General features: G+C 57.0%; 1 protein-coding gene across 4 annotated transcripts in view; it reads left to right on the top strand.

Annotated features, from left to right (window-relative positions):
* The window catches only part of DPP6 (dipeptidyl peptidase like 6), an 864,911-nt gene that overhangs the window by 791,599 nt on the left and 54,206 nt on the right, over window positions 1–19,106 (top strand). For all 4 annotated transcript variants that reach the window (XM_046020968.1, XM_046020970.1, XM_046020967.1 and 1 more), the window contains exons 12-16: window positions 1,488–1,526; window positions 6,304–6,411; window positions 7,243–7,334; window positions 8,067–8,114; window positions 9,932–10,050. In XM_046020968.1, coding sequence (XP_045876924.1) covers window positions 1,488–1,526; window positions 6,304–6,411; window positions 7,243–7,334; window positions 8,067–8,114; window positions 9,932–10,050 — 406 coding nt within the window. The remainder of the gene's footprint in view (window positions 1–1,487; window positions 1,527–6,303; window positions 6,412–7,242; window positions 7,335–8,066; window positions 8,115–9,931; window positions 10,051–19,106) is intronic.

The raw sequence follows: 19,106 nt of genomic DNA, 5'->3' as shown, positions 1-19,106 counted from the left end.
GAGTCCTGTCCTGGGACCAGGGCACACTCAGCGGTCCGTGGATGTGTTATTCCCCGTTACCTGCGCCCGCTGCTGTCTCACCGCGAGCAACCCCTCGTTCTCCAGTGGACATCAGAGAGGGCAAGGGGTAGCCTGAGGCCCGGGGACCCAGGCAGGGCCAGCGCGACCGCCCAGCTTCCCCTTGGGTGGGCTCTGTCCTGCGCCCGCCCGGAGCAGGTGCACCCCTGCGTGGGTCAGCGCCCGGTGGGCCAGCATCCACCTCTGAGGGCACCGGCGAGGCCAGCAGTGTCCCTCGGGGCCTCGGCCTGACTTACTGTGAAGTCCGGGAAGGCAAACGAAGGGAAGACGAAGTGGGAAGTACGTGCAGAAGCCGAGAGAAAGAATGGAAATCCGAATGGGAGCCTGGCCGCCGGGCGGGTCAAAGCAACGGCCCCTCCACTGCCCGTGGCCTGCAGCCGGCATGCCCTCTGCCGCGTGGGCTCAGATCCCCGCCCTGCAGCGCGAGCCCTAAGAGGCTGACCTCCTAGTACCAGGTTAAAAAAAATCCATTAAACTCCATTAATCAACCCAGGCACGTCTTTCAGAAGCTCCTTTAGGACCATAAATTTCTATTTCCCAACTGGGGAGAAAACCCCTGCAGAGCCGCTTTGCTGTGTTTGGGGTGGGGGGCGGGGGCACAGCCCTTCCCGCACCAAGCAGTGTCGGGGTGAGCTCAGCGATCTGATGACCCCCGTAGGTCGGGGATGTGCCTCGGTCTTGATGCGATGGAGATCGGACTCCAGCTTGTGCCGATGGGGTCACGGAAGGGAAGGAGGGAAGGAAAGAAAGGACAGACACATGGCCAGAGGCTGGGAATTGCTGGTTCTGTACCCTTCGTCTCCTCTGTGCCCCGACCTATGCGTGTCAGCAATGCATCCCCTTCCGGCCGCTGGTCCACGGGCAGGACCCCCCACCCCACGCCCGGCAGCCGGAGGTCAGAGCAGTGCGGAGAGCAGGCCCCCACTGTGCAGCTGTCAAGCTGGTGTTTTGTTTAGTTTCTGTTTCCCGTTGTGCCTCTTTCCGCACACTCGGGGAGATTTACTTCTCATGTACGTTTTCGGTCCTTGTACTGTTCTGGGCTGCCAGGATTGTCATTCGGAGCTGTGAACTGGACGTGTGAGAGGTGTCCACACGTGCACACACACACACGCACGCCCTGCACCAACGTGGCACCCGAGACCCTGGGCCCAGGGGTAGAAATGCACTGGCTTCCAGGGGCTCCTGCCCGCCATGAGTACATGGTCCTCGCTGCTGGGGCGAGTGACGTTTTCCTTGTTCGGGGACACCGGTGCGGGGCTGGGACGCTGCCTCCTGGGCGGGCGGAGGCCCTGTCTGTGCTTGCACAGCCACCATCGAGGGGCATCGAACTGTTCGCAACCAGCTGGTCACAGGCACAAAACGTGCAAAAACAAGAAGTCCTTTCTCTAATGCTCCTTGTTCCGTTTCAGAAACACGAGGATGAAAGCGAAGCCTGGCTCCACAGACAGGTAAGTGCTCCAGTCGGAGCTCCCACGCTCTGTCTGCGCCGGCCGCCCGATTCGCCACCACCGTGCTGGCCTCCGGGTTTTCACCACCAAATGGCTCCTCCGTTCAACCCCCACGAAGCCGCGGAGCTTCGAGCCCCGGTGGGCGGCGTGGGCTGCTCGGCCCATCTCACCCCTGCTCCCCGTGGCCTTGAACATGACCGAAAACCCCAGGGCCACGGCAGATGGCCTTGAGCTCTCTGGGTGAGATCTCGGGGCTCAGTCAGAGGGACGGCCTTTTGGAGGCCGTGAGGAGGCCAGAGGAGTGGCCGCAGTCTGCTCTGCCCAGCCAGAGGAAAGGAGACATCGTTCTCGGCTTTTCTCTCTGCGTGCTCTCGGGGGTCCCAGGTGAGGCGGACCCCACAGTGGTGCGGCCTGAGCCTTCCTGGGGACCTGGCCGAGAGCACCCCCTGGGTTTCCCATTGTGACGTGGGTCAGAAATGCCCGTTAGACAAGCTCTGGGGGCCTGGGATTTCAGGAGGTCGGAGAGGCCGACGGGGACAGCCTCTGCCCCAACAAAAACGGTCAAACTGCCACAAAATCGCGACGCCCTCAGCACCGGTGTTTTCTGTCGCTTCGTCTCACCCGCACCCCGTCAAAGCGCAGGCGAGAGAGTGTTAGAAGCTTCCTTCCTTCCAGCCCAGCCTCCTGCCAGGAGCACCGGCTGACCGGGCTGGAGGGTCAGGGATCGTGGTGCAGCGGGCGCAGGCGTCCGTCCTCACTGACGTGATCGACCGGGGTCGGGGACCCGCCGCCGACCCCTCCGCTGTGTGGAGTGGACGGTCTGTCCCCACCTCCCGTCACTAATTCCGGGGGGCAGCCTCACGGGGGGCCCGACTGCTTCCAGGACTCCTCCTTGCCAGGCTTCCCCAGAAGAGGATGAGCCCAAGTGCCCACTTCTGTTTCCTGCGTGGAAGTCAGGCTGCCAAGCCCAAGCCGAGATGATGCGGAGAACGAGCAAGGGCCCCAGGGCCCTACAGCGGGAGCTGGGAACGCGGCCAGCGTCGTGCTGGGAAGTTCCGGAAGACCCCAGCCCCGCGACGTGAGCACGGATACCACACGTGCGTGCTGGTGGTCCTCTTGCATCCAACAAACGTCAGGGAGGTGGACGGGAAGAATCAGGAGAGAACGCGTTGTCTATCTGGTCGTCTGGTCCACTGATACTTACATCAGGTCCTTCTCCTGAGCCCCCCCGCTAGCAAGCGCGAGAATGTCCTTCCTTGTCAGGGCTCAGAGATGCTCCGTTGTCTGGATAGTCCACAGCTGGTTAATCTGTCGAGGGGCATTCGGGCCGGCTCTCCCGTTTGGCCATCTTGAGCAGAAGAATGTTCTGCGGAGGGACAGGAGCCAGACAAAAGGACTCCCACCATGTGATTCCGTGACCAGGAGACGTTGGAATAAATGAGTTCACGGAGCTGTTGCTGGCCGCCGGGGTGGGGGCGGGGGACAGGGAGGAGCAGCTTCGAGGGCCTGGGCTTGTCTCCTGGGTGATGGGAATGTTCTGGAACCAGAGAGGTGCTGGTTGCCCGACATCGTGAGAGTACTAGGTACCACTTAATCATTTACTTTCATTAAAATGTTTTGTTTTACTTTACGTGAATTTGAACCCAGTACATTTCTTTAAATGAGTCTGCTCGAGCTGCGGCTCTCACAGACCCACCGGGCAGAGAAGACGAGAGGCTCACAAGAGCCCAGCGCCGACGTGCGGCCAACGGAAGTCATCCTACAACATGTTCAGGAAATGTGTTCGAGTGTTAGTGGTAGGCAGGGCTGGAGCAGGGAGAAGGGAGTGTGACCTGAGGGGGCAGCGCTGGGACCCCCGACCTCCTGAAGTCGTGGGCAGCTTCCGTGTGTGAGTAGGAGGGGTGGGGGGGCTCTTGGCGGCGGCCCAGCGACGTGTTACTCTCTGGGAGAGGGGGCCTGCTGGTTGCACGGTGGCTTCCCCGACCTCCCACCATCCTGGCTGGTCCTCGGGGCCCACAGCCTGCAGGGTGAGCGGCTTGGCGGGCCTCTCCACCGGCGCCGCAGAGACACCGTCCACGCGGGAGGTTTCTGTGTTTTTCAGCAGCACGTCTTGTCTTCTACCCGCGAACACCATCCACGCTCCAGACACACAGCCCAGATAGGACTTAGGAAACCAGACCTTCCCGCAAAACCAAGTCAGCACTAAAAAAGTAGCACAAAGAATTACAACTTTTAGAACTTGAAGGCACTCACTGAGCAAACAGCTAACGTTTTTAAAACAGCCGCTGGAGACTACGGGATGCTGTTTTGAGTGGAAGCGAACACGTCCCATAAAGGAATCGCTTCCTCTAAGCTGGTGCTTCCCGGGTCTGGTCCGGGGAGCATGGGGAGGCCCTGATTCCTACGGTACCACTCCCCGGGCATCAGTAACACAGAGCTCCTCCGGGGGCAGTTGGAAAATCCAGTTTCAACAGCGTCTCATGACATGCCTTTCAAAGAGATGATTCCTAAAGGATTCGATGGACCCTGCCTTTCACAAAATAATCTGTAGCATTTGCGAATCCTTCAAGATTCCGTGAGGTCCTGGAGTAAGTTAGGAACACGTTCCAGGCCGACATCTGCGTGCTCACTGTCCCAGGCCCAGACACTACACCAGCTCGAGCAGGGCATGGTGTCCTTGGAGAGAACCAGAGTCTGGGACGTCCCATCTACCAGTCTGCTTAGATCAACGGTCTTCTGATCCCTGGCTGCCAGGGGAACAGGGGTGGGCTGGAGCAGACCCGAGCCCCCACTCCCTCTCTTCTCCTCCCCTGTGCTTTCTGAGGCCAAAACACGGACCCTGTGGGGCTCCCCATGAGCCAGCCAAGAAGAGGCGAGTGTGTACGTGTCCCATGGTTGGAGGTCCACCTGGTTCTCTCTCTCCTAGAAATATTCCAGAAGAATAGGCTGCCTCCTCCCCAACACACACACACACACACACACACACACACTCCGTCACCACCAGCCATGACTTGGCAATGCCGTCCTGATGCAGATCCACAAGGATTTGGGGTAGAGCCCAGAACCCATCCTCTGGTTGAAGAGTTGGTCCTATGGGCCAGGGGGTCTGACCGTCTTTCAGCTTTTACCAGAGTTTAGGTTTTGCGATTTCAGGATCCAGGCTGGGAGAATGGCAGGGTGAGTGTATCTGACCACTCTCTGGAAAGAACCGGCAGACACGATATGGAGAACTCACGAGGCGTCCCCTTCTGCACTGCTGTGTTGCGAGTGGCGTGGAAAGACGTAGGCTCCCTGTTGCCCAGAGAGACTCGAAAGCTTCCCCCAAAGCCCAGGAGAGCTGGAAGCAGGGTTAACGTCCGGGTCCCCTCCTCAAAACCCACTGGGCTTTCTCGCGGAGAACACAGGTACAGCCCGAGAAACCGGGTTTCAGGGAGGCTCGGGCACACGCTCCCTCCCCAGTGCAAAGACCACATCAACCGGGCGAGGGCCTTCTCGGCGTAACAGCAAAGCACCTGGCCGGGACTAATTACTTACTACCTTTATTCGGAGAATTTTCCTCTGCCAAAAGGGCAAACATTTCCCCCAGAAAACCGAGGCAATATTGCAGGATCCGTCCCGCCCTTGGCAAATAGGAGCACGTTTAGAAGCCAGAGTCGCCGCTCGCCTTCCCGTTCCCTCCGCGCTTAAATACCACGCTGCCTGCTCTAAACGGGAAGACAAGCATTTGCAGGTTGAAGGTTTCGTTTTATTGCAGATGTTCATGAAGATTAAATGTCACGTTAATCACACGTTCGTTTATTTCTCCGGGGCGTCACATTGTCCCCTCACCGCGGGACGCGCGCTCGGCACCAGCTGGGGCGTCTGTCCCGTGAGCTCGGCCCGCGTTAGCTGGAGCTGTTTGAGTCCGAAAACACGCCTCGTAGCCGACTCGCTGCTGTTCACGGGTGGGGACTTCCAGCTGGAGCTCTGGAGAGGTCGGCCAGCTGCTGGACCAAAATGCCTTTTCCCCATCGAGGTGGCGGCCAGACCCTGGGGCCACCCGGTGTGTTGGGGGGTTGGGGGTGCGCTGAGATGGGGGCAGCACGCCGCCGGCCTCGGCTTTGAACCCAGCCTGCACCTCCGTCCCCCGGGAGGGCAGCGGATCCCGGCACCCGTGGGCCCCATCCAGCCCGCGCCTGGAGTCAGAGGTCCCTGGGAGGACGGTTCCCTGCCTCTGCGTCCCAGAATGCGTGAAACACATCCTTGTTTGCTGTTTCTCGCTCTTGTTACTTGTCTCCCTCCTGGGCCCTTCAGTGCGAAATGGGTTTTATGAAATAAAAGAACAAAAGCCAGGACGGGACGTGTAGAATTCATGTTAGGGAAAATCAGACGTGGGAGTGTTCAGAACTGCGTTCGTCGTGGTGGGTGACAAGTGCCGGCCCCCACCGCCCCCCACGGATGCCAGCCGTGCCCGCGCCGGGCTAACGCTGAGCCTCCCACGCCGCGGGCCAGCTCTGTCCCGTGAACCAGTGCATGCACAAGCCCACCCTGGGGGTGTTCTCTCGCGATGGGCCGTCCTTCTGTCTGTCTCTGCTGATTCCTCAGTGTCCCTCCTGGAAGAGAAGGTCTAACTCCCGATTCCCCAGGAGGGGTAAAGGCTGCAACCACCTCTGACTCTTCCCCCCGGATCCCTCATTAGAAATTACAGAGAAGATGGATCTCAAAATGTTTGTTGCCACGGTAAACCTCCTCACAGTGAAACCTTTTTATGGACCGTGTCCTTGGCTTTCGTCCTCAGAACGAAGAGCCGGTGTTCTCCAAGGACGGCCGAAAGTTCTTCTTTGTGCGAGCCATGCCGCAGGGGGGACAAGGAAAATTCTACCACATCACCGTGTCGTCGTCCCAGGTAGTCCCGACAGTTCCCAGACCTCGCCGTGCGGGTGACAGCCCCTCAGGGTGGCTGCTCTGCGTCCCTGTCACCGGCAAGGGCCCCGGAGCGAGCCCCAGGGTCGGGACGTGGAAGGCAGGCTCCCGGATGGGGCTCGTGAAGTCCAGGGGTCCCGCTCAGGGCAGCGGCTCACGTTGGCCCTTCCTGTTATGGCTCAGAGATAGGGTGGTACTTCTGCGGGTCACAGCAGACGGTGGGACCCGAGAACCCAGGTCTAGACCTTGAATGACGATCTAGTGTCTTCCTCCCCGTCTGCTGGGCTGTCCCCTTGCCCTCTGTCCCAGGCCTGTGGGTCTAACGCCTTCAGGGCGCAGCCTTCCGGGAGCGCCACACCCACGTCCCCCTCCTTCCTCCCCTGACTCCCTCCTCCCCTGCCTCCCTTTCCTCTCTGTTTCCTTGCCCCCCTCCACTCCCTTCCCCATCTTCCTCTCTTTCCTCCCTCCAGTCTCCCTGTAGCCATGACTCCGGTAACGAGAGTCACGCGCTGCAAACAACAGCTTCAGCGGGCTGGGCGGTGTTCCTGTCTCTCGTGGGACACGTGTGTCGCGGGTGGAGGCATGGCCGTGGGAGTCGTGGGCGACAATTTCCATAGACGCAGACTCTGCCGGTCCCTGTGTTGCTGACTTGCAGAGGAGGGGAGAGGGCTGGGGCCCAGGGGTTGTCGGCTGAGGCTCCGTGGACGGGCTAGATCGGGGGGGGGGGGGAACAGCACCCCCCTCGGGATGCGGGGTTAGCAACGAAGCGTGGGTCGGGCTGGCCAGCTCCCCCACACCCTGTCCGGTATTGCAGCCCAACAGTAGCAATGACAACATACAGTCCATCACCTCCGGAGACTGGGACGTGACCAAGATCCTGTCCTACGACGAGAAGCGGAATAAGATGTGAGTACGGCCGGCCTCCAGCCCCGGGCCCTTCCGCTCAGTGGCACAGGACTCCCTAGGTCCAGGGTCTCAAGGTCCGCACTTCCAAAGTTGCGAGACCCTGAGCAGAGGGAGCCGAGCGGCCAGACCCGCCGTTTGCAGGTTCTAGGCAGTGCGCAGAGTGCCCGTGAGCACCCTCTCATTCCGCACCGCCGTCCCCACGGGCTCCGTTTACTGCCTCCCACCCCGTCTAAACACAAGTCAGCTGAGACAAAGCGAGGTCAGGTCCCTGAGCCCAGGCCATTCAGTTATCCTGATGGCGACGGGGGACTGGGGCTCAGTTCAGACGGCGGAGGCCGGGCCGGGTGCTGCTCGCAGCTGCTCCCTGATGCTGGGACCAGAGTCCAGGCTCCCGCCCGAGCTCCCAGGGCAGGTGAGCGCCACACCTCCACGTCATTGCCCCAGGCTTCACGAGGTTACCTGGCTGGGGCCTGGCCCTCCAGGAGCCTCACGGTCTTGCAGAGAAATTTCCGCATCTGAGTCCAGGGACCCGCTGACCCCGGCACAGCCCTGCCCACCCCCCGGCTCTCCCCACCTGCACGCCCACAGGGCCGGGCCTGAGTGAGGGAGTGGGTCCTGTCCCCACGCACCCCCAAAAGTCCCAGAGAAGTGAGTGTCGCCGGGGCCTGGCGGGTGGAAGGCAGGCCTGCCCCCAGGGCACCCTCAACCCTCTTCACCTGCTGGTCGTTGCAGCTACTTCCTGAGCACGGAGGACCTGCCCCGGAGGAGGCAGCTCTACAGGTACGTGGGCACCGCCTGGGGGGTCAGCTTGGCCAGTGCGCCCTGTGCCGCAGGGAAGAGGGGAGGGGAGGCGCTGGGCAAACCCACCCCAGGGCGTCCCTGCAATGTCCCGAGAGCATGAGCAGGAACTACGGGGACCGGCGTCGGCCACGGTGGGAGCTTTTGTTTTCTTTTTCTTTTCTTTTCTTTTTTTTTAAAGATTTTATTTATTTATTTGACAGAGATCACAAGTAGGCAGAGAGGGAGGCAGAGAGAGAGAGGGAGAAGCAGGCTCCCTGCTGAGCAGAGAGCCCGATGCGGGGCTCGATCCCAGAACCCCGAGATCATGACCTGAGCCGAAGACAGAGGCTTTAACCCACTGAGCCACCCAGGCGCCCTTGTTTTCTTTTTCGGCTTTTGCCGAACAAGTTCCCCCAACTCACTTCCTCCTGTTGATAACCTGAGGGTCTCTCCTTCTCACCGTCGTTCGAGTGTGATTTGGAGGGCTCGTTCTCACTGGGCTTGACGGGAGGCAAGTCTGGTGGGGCGTGTGCTGGAGGCCGGCTCTGCGGTCTCCACGTCCCACCCGCAGTGACCAGCAGCTCCGTAACCTCAGAGAAGGGAGGGTGGAGGGTGACATCTGAATCTTGGAAAGGAGGCCTTCCTAGGGTGGGTCCCTCTTCAGGGTCGACCCAGTGACTGTTCTGGCTGGAGCAGGTGGTGGACTCTGAGACGGGATCGCCAGAGGTGGAAATAGGGCAACTTTTACCTCCTCGGTGTTTCCCCGACTAGAAGGACGTGACAGCTGGTGGTGGCCGTCACACCCGGGCAGCTCCGTGTGCACCTGAGGGCCCGCGAGGGTGACTCGGTCTGGATGGAGCCGATGCCTGGCTCCCCTTCCCGCGGCGCAGACCCTGGAGAAGCCCATCAGAGGGACCAGTGTGTCCCCTCCCACCCGCCAGTGCATATGCTGAGAGTAAAAGGCAGGAGTCCTTTTGGAAGGAAGAAACCTCTGGCAAAGCCGTAGGGTCACAGGCTTCTCTATGCAGCCGTGCATGTCTGTCCAGATAACGTAGCTCAGTCTATCCCCCCAGACAGAAGGTGATCAAGGCGGACCACATGCCTTTCCCTCTACCGTACGCATAGGCCAGAAAGTCGTCTTCTGTCTGGCATAAGGGATCATCCTGCTGTGGACAGGTTTTCGGTGGGGCCTGGGGTCAGAGTGGACCCTTCCCCTGCAGAATGCTCAGGCAGGAACTTCCCCCAGGCGCGCGTTAGGCTCCGCCCGCATCTTCAGGTTGGAAACACAATTCAGGCCTTCCTCATGTGACATTGTGCTAGACGAGCGTGGTCATGGGGTTCCCGCTCCCCCGGCCCCACTGAGTGAGGAGCACCAGCTCTCGGTGTCACCCTGCAGGAAAACCCCCGGGTGCAGCCCAAGTTCAGTCCAGCCCGTGTCTCTGGGGCTCCCGGGGTCCTGATGCGCCCTACGCCAGCACCGGGCGCTCGGACACGGTCCCGAGATCTGGAAAGCCGGCTCCTCTAATCCAGAGGGCGGGGTACAAGGTACCAGATAAGCTCACGGAGCACTGTGCCCCCTCACGCTGGGGGCGCACGGGCCGGATGAAGGCGCAGGTGACCGAGCGCGCCCCCGGGGAGAGAGCGCGCCCCGGGGACTGGAAGTGCTGCGAGCTCCTCGGAGTTGGGGGCTGCCCCCAGGAAGGGGCACGCGGATCCGAGTGTTGGGGCATCAGGGACCCTGGAGCGCGTGGGGGCTCCGGGGCCACCGGGGGCCCGCACCTTGTCCGCGGGGCTCACGGCTGTCTCTGCCCCTCCAGCGCCAGCACCGTGGGCACCTTCAACAGGCAGTGCCTGTCCTGCGACCTGGTGGAGAACTGCACGTACTTCAGCGCGTCCTTCAGCCACAGCGCCGACTTCTTCCTGCTCAAGTGTGAAGGTCAGCGGGGGCGGCCGGCCAGCGCCCAGATGTGCGGGGGCGGGGGGCAGCGAGTCCCGGAACGGGGACGGGGGGGGGTCCTGCGCAGTCACGGTGTGGGGGACCGCCAGCAGGTGCAGTGTTGGTCGATGGTGGGAGCGAGTCCCAGAACAGAGCAGGTCCTGCCCGGGGACCAGTATGCGGGACCGCCAGCAGGTCACGGCACCAGCTCTCCGTGGGTCTTACAGCTTCCCTCACGGTGTACAGCCCATCCAAGCGTTTGCACGCCGTTAATCCCAGAGTTCACCAGCATGGTCCACAAACGTCCTGGGAATGGGCGAGTGAGTGCCTCCCGCCCTGATGAACGTAGGCCATGCATAAAGGGAATAAGGAATTTCCAAGATCAACTTCTCAAGCATATTTAAGGATGGACATGATAGAAACAGTCTCAGGAAAAAAACAATTATTCTCCGGTGACCTAATCATGGATGATTTATCCCAGAATGTTCCCAATCACACCAGTCCGCATACACAGAACGGTAGCCACGTCCCACCGTGGACAAACCGGTATTTTGCATCTTGTTCTCATATCCGAGAAAGACAAGACATGAACCCTTGCAAAGTAAGCGCTATACACACGGTTGTTACAAATCGTGTCTCCAAGAAGAGCCCCCGAGGTCACCTCAGAGGGCGAGACACCGCGGCAGGCAGGACGGACCCTGCCGGGAGCAGCTCCGTCTCGCGAGCCGTGGTGAGCAAGAATTTTTGCTGGACTCGGTCTCGGTTGGCCTCTGCCAGCTGCCGGCTGGGCATGGCCTCACCCCCTTTTCATGACTCCCGAAGTCTTGAGAAGCCACACGACAGGACGATGCCGTCCCTGGGCCACCCCAGGCTCAGCCCCAGACACTCTCCCAAGATAATAGGGAGACAGATGGGGTGGGGGAGCCTCTGAAGTACAACGTCAGCCCCCCTTGGCCCCTCCAAGGTTATTACCAAACCCTCTCTCCCATGCGTGCTGGGGAGCGGCCAGCCAGTGGCTGAGACCTCGGGAGCCAAAGCAGGAAAGAACCGGAGAGTCGGACGCTTCGATTGTCCGTGGGGAGTTGGGTGCGCGGAGCTGAGACGGAGCGTGACCAAAGGCACAGCGGCAGACGTCTGGGACCTGGGCTCCAGGAGGAGGAAGTAACTGTAAAGCCCACAGCATCCTGACAAAACCCAGAAGGGCCGGATGGAAGGGAACGTGAAGAGGAACGTCCCAGACGAGGATCTGACATCCAGACTCCATTTAAATATGTAGCGCGTTGCCTTATCTCAGTGTCCGCATGAACTAGCCTCTAGTCTAAAACATTTCTCTGCAAACATTTTTTTCATATTAACCTATTTTCCGGCTAGAGTCGCTCAAAGGCCCAAATTAACCTTGGCCTCTGAAACCTAATCAAAACCTCATTTTTTTTAATATCTATTTATTTATTTATTTATTTACAGCATAACAGTGTTCATTGTTTTTGCACCACACCCAGTGCTCCATGCAGTACGTGCCCTCCCTATTACCCACCACCTGGTTCCTCAACCTCCCACCCCCGCCCCTTCAAAACCCTCTGGTTGTTTTTCAGAGTCCATAGTCTCTCATGGTTCATCTCCCCTTCCAGTTTCCCTCAACTCCCTCTCCTCTCCATCTCCCCATGTCCTCCATGTTCTTTGTTATGCTCCACGAATAAGTGAGACCATATGATACTTGACTCTCTCTGCTTGACTTATTTCACTCAGCATGATCTCTTCCAGTCCCGTCCATGTTGCTACAAAAGTTGGGTATTCATCCTTTCTGATGGAGGCATAATACTCCATCGTGTATATGGACCACATCTTCCTTATCCATTCGTCCGTTGAAGGGCATCTTGGTTCTTTCCACAGTTTGGCGACCGTGGCCATTGCTGCTATGAACATTGGGGTACAGATGGCCCTTCTTTTCACTACATCTGTATCTTTGGGGTAAATACCCAGCCGTGCAATTGCAGGGTCATAGGGAAGCTCTATTTTTAATTTCTTCAGGAATCTCCACACTGTTCTCCAGAGTGGCTGCACCAACTTGCATTCCCACCAACAGTGTAAAAGGGTTCCCCTTTCTCCACATCCTCTCCAACACACGTTGTTTCCTGTCTTGCTAATTTTGGCCATTCTAACTGGTGTAAGGTGATATCTCAATGTGGTTTTGATTTGAATCTCCCTGATGGCTAGTGATGATGAACATTTTTTCATGTGTCTGATAGCCATTTGTATGTCTTCATTGGAGAAGTGTCTGTTCATATCTTCTGCCCATTTTTTGATATGATTATCTGTTTTGTCTGTGTTGAGTTTGAGGAGTTCTTTATAGATCCTGGATATCAACCTTTTGTCTGTACTGTCATTTGCAAATATCTTCTCCCATTCTGTGGGTTGCCTTTTTGTTTTGTTGACTGTTTCCTTTGCTGTGCAGAAGCTTTTGATCTTGATGAAGTCCCAAAAGTTCATTTTTGTTTTTGTTTCCTTGGCCTTTGGAGACATATCTTGAAAGAAGTTGCTGTGGCTGATATCGAAGAGGTTACTGCCTATGTTCTCCTCTAGGATTCTGATGGGTTCCTGTCTCACGTTGAGGTCTTTTATCCATTTCAAGTTTATCTTTGTGTGTGGTGTAAGAGAATGGTCTAGTTTCATTCTTCTACATATCACTGTCCAGTTTTCCCAGCACCATTTATTAAAGAGACTGTCTTTTTTCCATTTCAAAACCTCATTTTTAAAAGGGGGTTTTCTAGAAAGACTTCCGTGGCACGGTCTAGAAAGGCCCCGGGCATGGTGGGGGGAGAATTGGCCACCATGAAACTAATCCGGGTCCTGCTCCCTGTGTCCCCCGCCCGTGTTGCCGGTAACCACCACGGGGTACAGTTTCGGAAGAACATGATTACGCTGTCGGAGTCTGATCGCTTGGGGTCGTGTGGGGGGCGGAAGTAGCAAGGAAAGTCTCACTGAGGAGGTGACTCCAGATGAAGGTGGGTGAGATTCAGAGTGTGGGGGGCGGAATAGAGCACGCGAGGAGCACGGGGAGCACTGAGAGCGCATGGAGGGTCCCCACAGCCAGGGCGCTCCCACCTGTCCAGCGGAGTATTGGCTTAAGAAGCCCAATTCAACAACCAACATGAAGTCTCAGTAGTTCATCCCCCCACGTTTCCCAGCAGTGATGAGCGCGGACCCTCCTGACTGGCCCGCGGCAGCGTTTGTTAACTTCGTTCCCCGAAGGTTTCTCCCACACCCCGAAGCCACTCTGGAGACCCTGTAAGCCTCTGAGCAAACTGACACCCCCTCCCCCAGCTCTGCGGGCTTCCCTCACCCTCCCCCCCACTCCCCCGCCACAGCACCGGGCAGACCAACGTGGCCTCGAAGATGCAGCCGGAGCGGCCCCAGCAACAAAGGATCCTCCCCACCTGGGCTGAGGAAAAACATGACGACATTCGGGGAGTCTCTGGGAAATGGGGGCGGGAGCGCTGGGGACGCCTCACGTTCAGGTGCTCAGCCGTGGCTCGGGGAGCGTGACCCGCTCTGTCCGGACCGCGGATGAGGCTGTGGCCCAAGGATTTAGAACCAGGACAGGGACACCAACCAGCCAGGACGGGTGCCCAGTCACAGCCGCCGCTGGCCGTCCGCTGGGGTCGGGGTCGGGTGGAGGTCGCCGGGGCTGGGGATCATACGCGGCTGTAAGATCGCGAAATTGGGACCTGCGCCCTCCCTCCCCCCGGGACGGCCTCCTGCCTGCCTGTCTGCCCCTTCCATTACGCGGGGTTCAGGTAGCCTCATGTGCTGTGGCCCTGTCCCCTTGACTTACAGGACGGTGCTCAGCTTGGCGCGGGAACTCGAGCCTTGTCTGCGGTGTAACTAGCTTCCTGGCGTCGGGTCCTTCCCCTGGCACGCGGGCCATCCCCACCCGCATCGTCACACCTCCCCTAGGTCTCCTCGTCCTGGGCTGGCTTCTCCACTTCCTTAGCATTCGGTCTGTGCTTTCTCCAGGCCTGTCGTTTCTGTACTTCTGTGTAAGTTTTTTAAGACTTGATCGAGAGAGCGCGCGCATCCACGCAAGTGAACGGGCAGGGAGAAGCGGGCGCCCCGCTGAGCAGGGAGCCCGATGCCAGGCTCCATCTTCTTCAAGGTCATGACCTGAGCTGAAGGCAGGCGCTTAACCGACGGAGCCACCCAGGCGCCCCTGTAGTTCTTAAATTCTTAATTTTAATTACGTAAACATTTTTAAAGGCATACGTTATTTTTATACTTCGGCACACGATAGGTTAAAATAGCACAGGTGAGGAAAGACAGTTACCTCCACTCCCGACCGAGGCCCCTCCCACCGTGCCAGCGTCTCTGTCGACAAGACGTGGGTTCCCGACGGTCACCAAGTGCTTGCGTGAGGAGCACCTGTAAGCCGGAAGCGGTAGACCCGGTGGAAATTCACCCACGTGTTTAATGTACAGATGTTTAGATTGTTCTCCAGATCTCGGTTTGCTGGCGGAGCATCCAGAATCCGGTGTTATGATGTCACGCTTCGTAACGATTTCCCGGGAAATATCAGTAAACTTCGGTTTGCTGGTCCTCTCACTGGCCCGGTACGATGGCGCTGACAGAAGGGCCTCACGCGTGTTCAGCTCTTTACGATTTGGAAAGCGCATTCCTTATTTTTGGTGTTTATGCCCCCATTTCTGATTCCTTGCCATTTCTCCTCTCACACAGAGATCTTAGAGCTCCCCACACCGAACGTCCTGCCCCACCCTTCCGTGCTTTGTCTTTGGTGGCTCAGTGAGGGGCTGTCCCTTCCCCAGAGCTTTCTCCAGGCAACGGTGGATTCTGGTCGGCCCCTCGGAGGAGCTGGCCCAGGCGGTGTGGGCACGGCTGTGGGTTCACCCTCAGACCACTGCGGCGACGGGATCTGGTGCCGATTCCTCAGCGGCCCCGGGGCACCAGCTCAGAAGCCTGGCTGCGTGCCCGCAGAGCTGGGACATCACCTTCGAGCCTTGGGCATCTCCCGTGTCCTGTCAAAGGAAAGAAGTAGTCACCGTCTGTATACGTTTTCTGGGGCTGCTATAGCCCATTACCACAAGCTCCGTAGGCTTAGAGCAACAGAAACGTGTTCTCTCGCAGTTCTGGGGGCCACAGTGAGAAGCAACTTGTCTGCAGGCTTGGCCTTCCTGGAGGCTCCGTGCCTCTCTCCAGCTTCTCGTGCTGCTAGAAATCTGTGGTGATCCTGGTTGGAGATGCCCCCGCCCCGGTCGCTGCCTCCAGAGGCACGTGGCCTTCCTCCTGTGTCTCTCAACCCCAGTTTCTGTCCCTTGTAGAAACACCGACCTTGGATGAGGACCCACACCACCCTGCCAAGGTCTTCTGAACTTGGTTACATGTACAAAGGTCCTATTTATTTTTTTTTTAAGATTTTATCCATTCATTTGACACAGAGAGACAGATCACTAGTAGGCAGAGAGGCAGGCAGAGAGAGAGGAGGAAGCAGGCTCCCCACTGAGCAGAGAGCCCCATGCGGGGCTCGATCCCAGGACCCTGAGAACATGACCTGAGCCGAAGGCAGAGGCTTAACCCACTGAGCCACCCAGGTGCCCCACAAAGGTCCTATTTCCAGACAAGGTCACGCTCACAGGTACTGGGATTAGGGCTGCAGCATATCTTTTGGGGGGATATTAACCCGCATTTGGGGGGATGTTAACCCAGTTAACCCACACCTCCCTTGTGTGACCCAAATCACCTTTTTCTGTAAGAAAGGGGGGAGAGAAACTCTGTTGTGTTTTTCCCAGGGACACAAATTTAAGGGCAACCATGTAAGACTTGGTGACGGGGACTGTGCCTTATGGCTGCGCCGCTTTCTAGAAGGAAGGAGGGGTCTGCGGAGGAAAGCAGTAGGATCCAACCCTGCTTACAGAGGACAATGTTGGCGCGTTAGCAGACGTGTGCGTTCTCTCCAGAAAGTCTTCTCCGGGTTAGAATGGGAAATGAATACTCACGCCGCACAGAGCTTTGAGAAGTAGTTGGAGTTTTCTCCTCGCTGGCTGAAGTCAACCGTGAGCACCACGGAGCCGCTGACTTGACGCGCCCCATTTACAAAAGCTGAGTTTTACAATCATGGTCTCCGTTTAGAGAATTGGATTTTTCTCTTCAAACTGAATCCCAAGAGCATGATTCATTTTCCTTCGAGTTTGCCCTAAGGACACAGTCAGTCCTATTTCTATGAAATGCCTGAACTCCACCAGAAGAACAGGACCTGTGCATGAAGCATCGTTTGCTATTTCATTCCAGTTTCCTGTTTTAAAAATTAATGAATCAGCTTCTTTCTCTTGGAACCCAACATGGTATTCTAGCTTTTCTTCCTGTTCTGAGTGGAGCGTGGAGCAACCTGTGTTAGGAACCCTGCGGCGGTTCTGGCCCTCACCTCTCTTCGGTGTTAAATTGTGATTTAGGAGCAACTTGCTGGTGGTAAAGACACTCGGCCGTAGACTCAGCAACTTAATTTATCGAGACAAACTTCTGCATCTGGAAGTCAAATCGAAACAAAATACAATGACATAAGCTTAAAATACAGTGAAGGGCTCTATCTGACGATTCTTCTTAGTGTTAAGTGCTCGGGGCTGTTGCTGCCATGGAGAGAGAGTCACGAAGTGGACAGCAGGGAAGGATGAAACTGGACGGAGCCGGCTGGAAGCTGGGCTTCCACTTCTAGCTTTGTACTGGGCACGTCGGCTGCCCGGCTAGCCCCTCCGCTTCCTCATCCTGGAAACTCGGGCCGCAACAGTACCCGTCTCACAAGGTTGTTGTCAGGATAGACGCCATCATGCACACACAGGGCTTAGCATGGCGTCTTCGACACAGCAGATGTGTAGTAAGTGACAGCTAATGTTCCAGTCATTGTCACCATCGCCATCCCAGGTAAGAGTGCCTTACCTGACCGCCAGCCCCTGCCTCAGCATCTGGAAGGTGGGGCTAATGCTGCGGAGGCTTAACCTCTGTGGAGTTAACAAAGCAAATCCCTTACTCGGTGTTTCCAAATGTGAGTGGCCGTCTGATACCTCATCAGGTGGGGCCTGAAGCCCTGGGTCTGCCCTTACACTAGCAGGGTAGAAAGTTCTAGAAGTGGCTGTGGTTGGCAGAGCCATAGAACCTTGCGTCACCCCTCTGTTAGGCATGGGGTGGAAGAACCTGGTGGCTTCCGGAGCGCGTAAGCCGTGGGAGCCCTCTGCAGCCGGTTCTCGGCAGAACTTTGAAGGAACCAGAGGTTCTTACTTTCTTCAGTACTGGCTAATTTCTCCCTGTGTGCCATTTCCTCTCTCTGCCTTTCCTCCCTCAGACCCAGTGCTCACAGCCACCCTGGCCACATCTGGACCTCGGGGAATATAACAGGAGAATTGCTCACTGACGTGCTATGTTACATTCTCCCTGAGTTGTAGTCAGAGCAAAGCCATGAGTGGCAGGGACGAGAAATAGGTGTTGACCTCGCAGACCAACCCCACCTCACTGCAGGTCCCTGGCTACAGTGCTGTAGGTAAGAAGCGTGCTTTAGCCAAGACCAGCTCAGCGAGGAGGAACGTCGTGAGCAATTGATTGGTCATGTCTGCCACGCGCAGCAGTGAGGGAAGGAGGCGGTGCCCACACGCCACGTATCTCTTCCTGGAAGGAATGCAAATGGCTACTGGTCTTGACACTGATAGAGAAATTTTCCCGGGGGAAGTTTGTTGCCCAGCGTTCCTCACTGAAGGGCAGCTGCCGGCCACACACGAGGAGAAGATAGCTCCAGATCCCTCCAGTGTGGCCCAGAGCTAATGCTGGTTCACACCCAGTCCTTCAGTGCACACCGAAGCAGGTGCACACTCTTACACTCTGGCCCAATGTAGGCATCAAATACTCTCTTCCACGGACGTTAATTCAAATAATTATAAGTAATAGTGTCAGAGCTGGAAAAATAATAAATAATCTGCATCCTTATTGGCAAAACTGTATTATTAGCTTCAAACATATGGGGTGATTTCAACCCCCTACGACAAGATTTTGAAAGGGAAAAGCACATGGTTTGCTTCCACAAACTACCTAATCCCCTAGACGTCTCTGACACCGGGTTTCCAAGCCCCTGACCTGGGCTGCCCTCTCTAGTTTCGAGCTTATCCACGTGAACGTGGGGAGCCAGCCTGCGGGCTCCTTGGAGCATCGCTGCTGTGTCTGTGAACAAGAACAGCTGTTCAGTCTCGCAGACCCTTGGAACTTCTCCCTCTGAGGCCGTGGGTACCAAGGACAAGGAGAGGGATTCTCAGGGCAGGGTAAATCGTTAGTATAACTTACATGAATTCTTGGGGAGATGTTAAACTCAACAGTAAATGCTGCCAGACTCCGAGCAGATCCCTCAGTAGGAGCCCTGCTGCTCCTCCTCAGTAGCAGCCAAACAGGTATCTCCCTTGGGGGAGAAACTTCTCACTTTCCCACCGGACCCCTTCTCCATCACCAGACAAGTGTCTGAGCTGGGCCAGTACCAGGTGACAGGGCACTTCAGACAAAATAAAAAGTCTTTCCTGAAAATGCGCTCCTTGAAATGTCCATTCAGTGCAATTGTAACAGCTCCGTGACCCACACTCTCCTTCCACGCCCACTGCCCGGACTCCCCTGAGTTGAGAGCCGGCACCCATCAAGTTTCCTTCACGCTCTCTCTCCAACCAGCCACTTCGCTCTGGACTGCCACATCACATTTCCTAAAGTGTATTTTTCTTCAGAATGGCTTCCCGAGCTCATACGTTTCTCTCTTTTGTACAGTAAGGGGTGAAAGACACAGAAAATGAAAAAAATAAATGGTACCACTGGGTCATCAAGAAGGGGGATGCCAGCAGACAAAACATTGAAGAATTTACGGAAAGTAAAAAGAAATAGATCACGTCGCGAGTGAAAGCCAAAGCCTAGGATGCATAGCACAATTCATGAAGGACGTGATTACCCAATAAGTAAATAAGTAAATCAATCAATAAATAAAATCAACAAAACTAAAAGACAACCTGCAGAATGGGAGATGTTTGCAAATG

The sequence above is a fragment of the Meles meles genome, chromosome 10 (genome assembly GCF_922984935.1).
Source record: "Meles meles chromosome 10, mMelMel3.1 paternal haplotype, whole genome shotgun sequence".
Taxonomy (NCBI): Eukaryota; Metazoa; Chordata; class Mammalia; order Carnivora; family Mustelidae; genus Meles; species Meles meles.
Note: the sequence above shows the minus strand (reverse complement) of the source record. Positions and strands in the feature narration are given on the sequence as shown.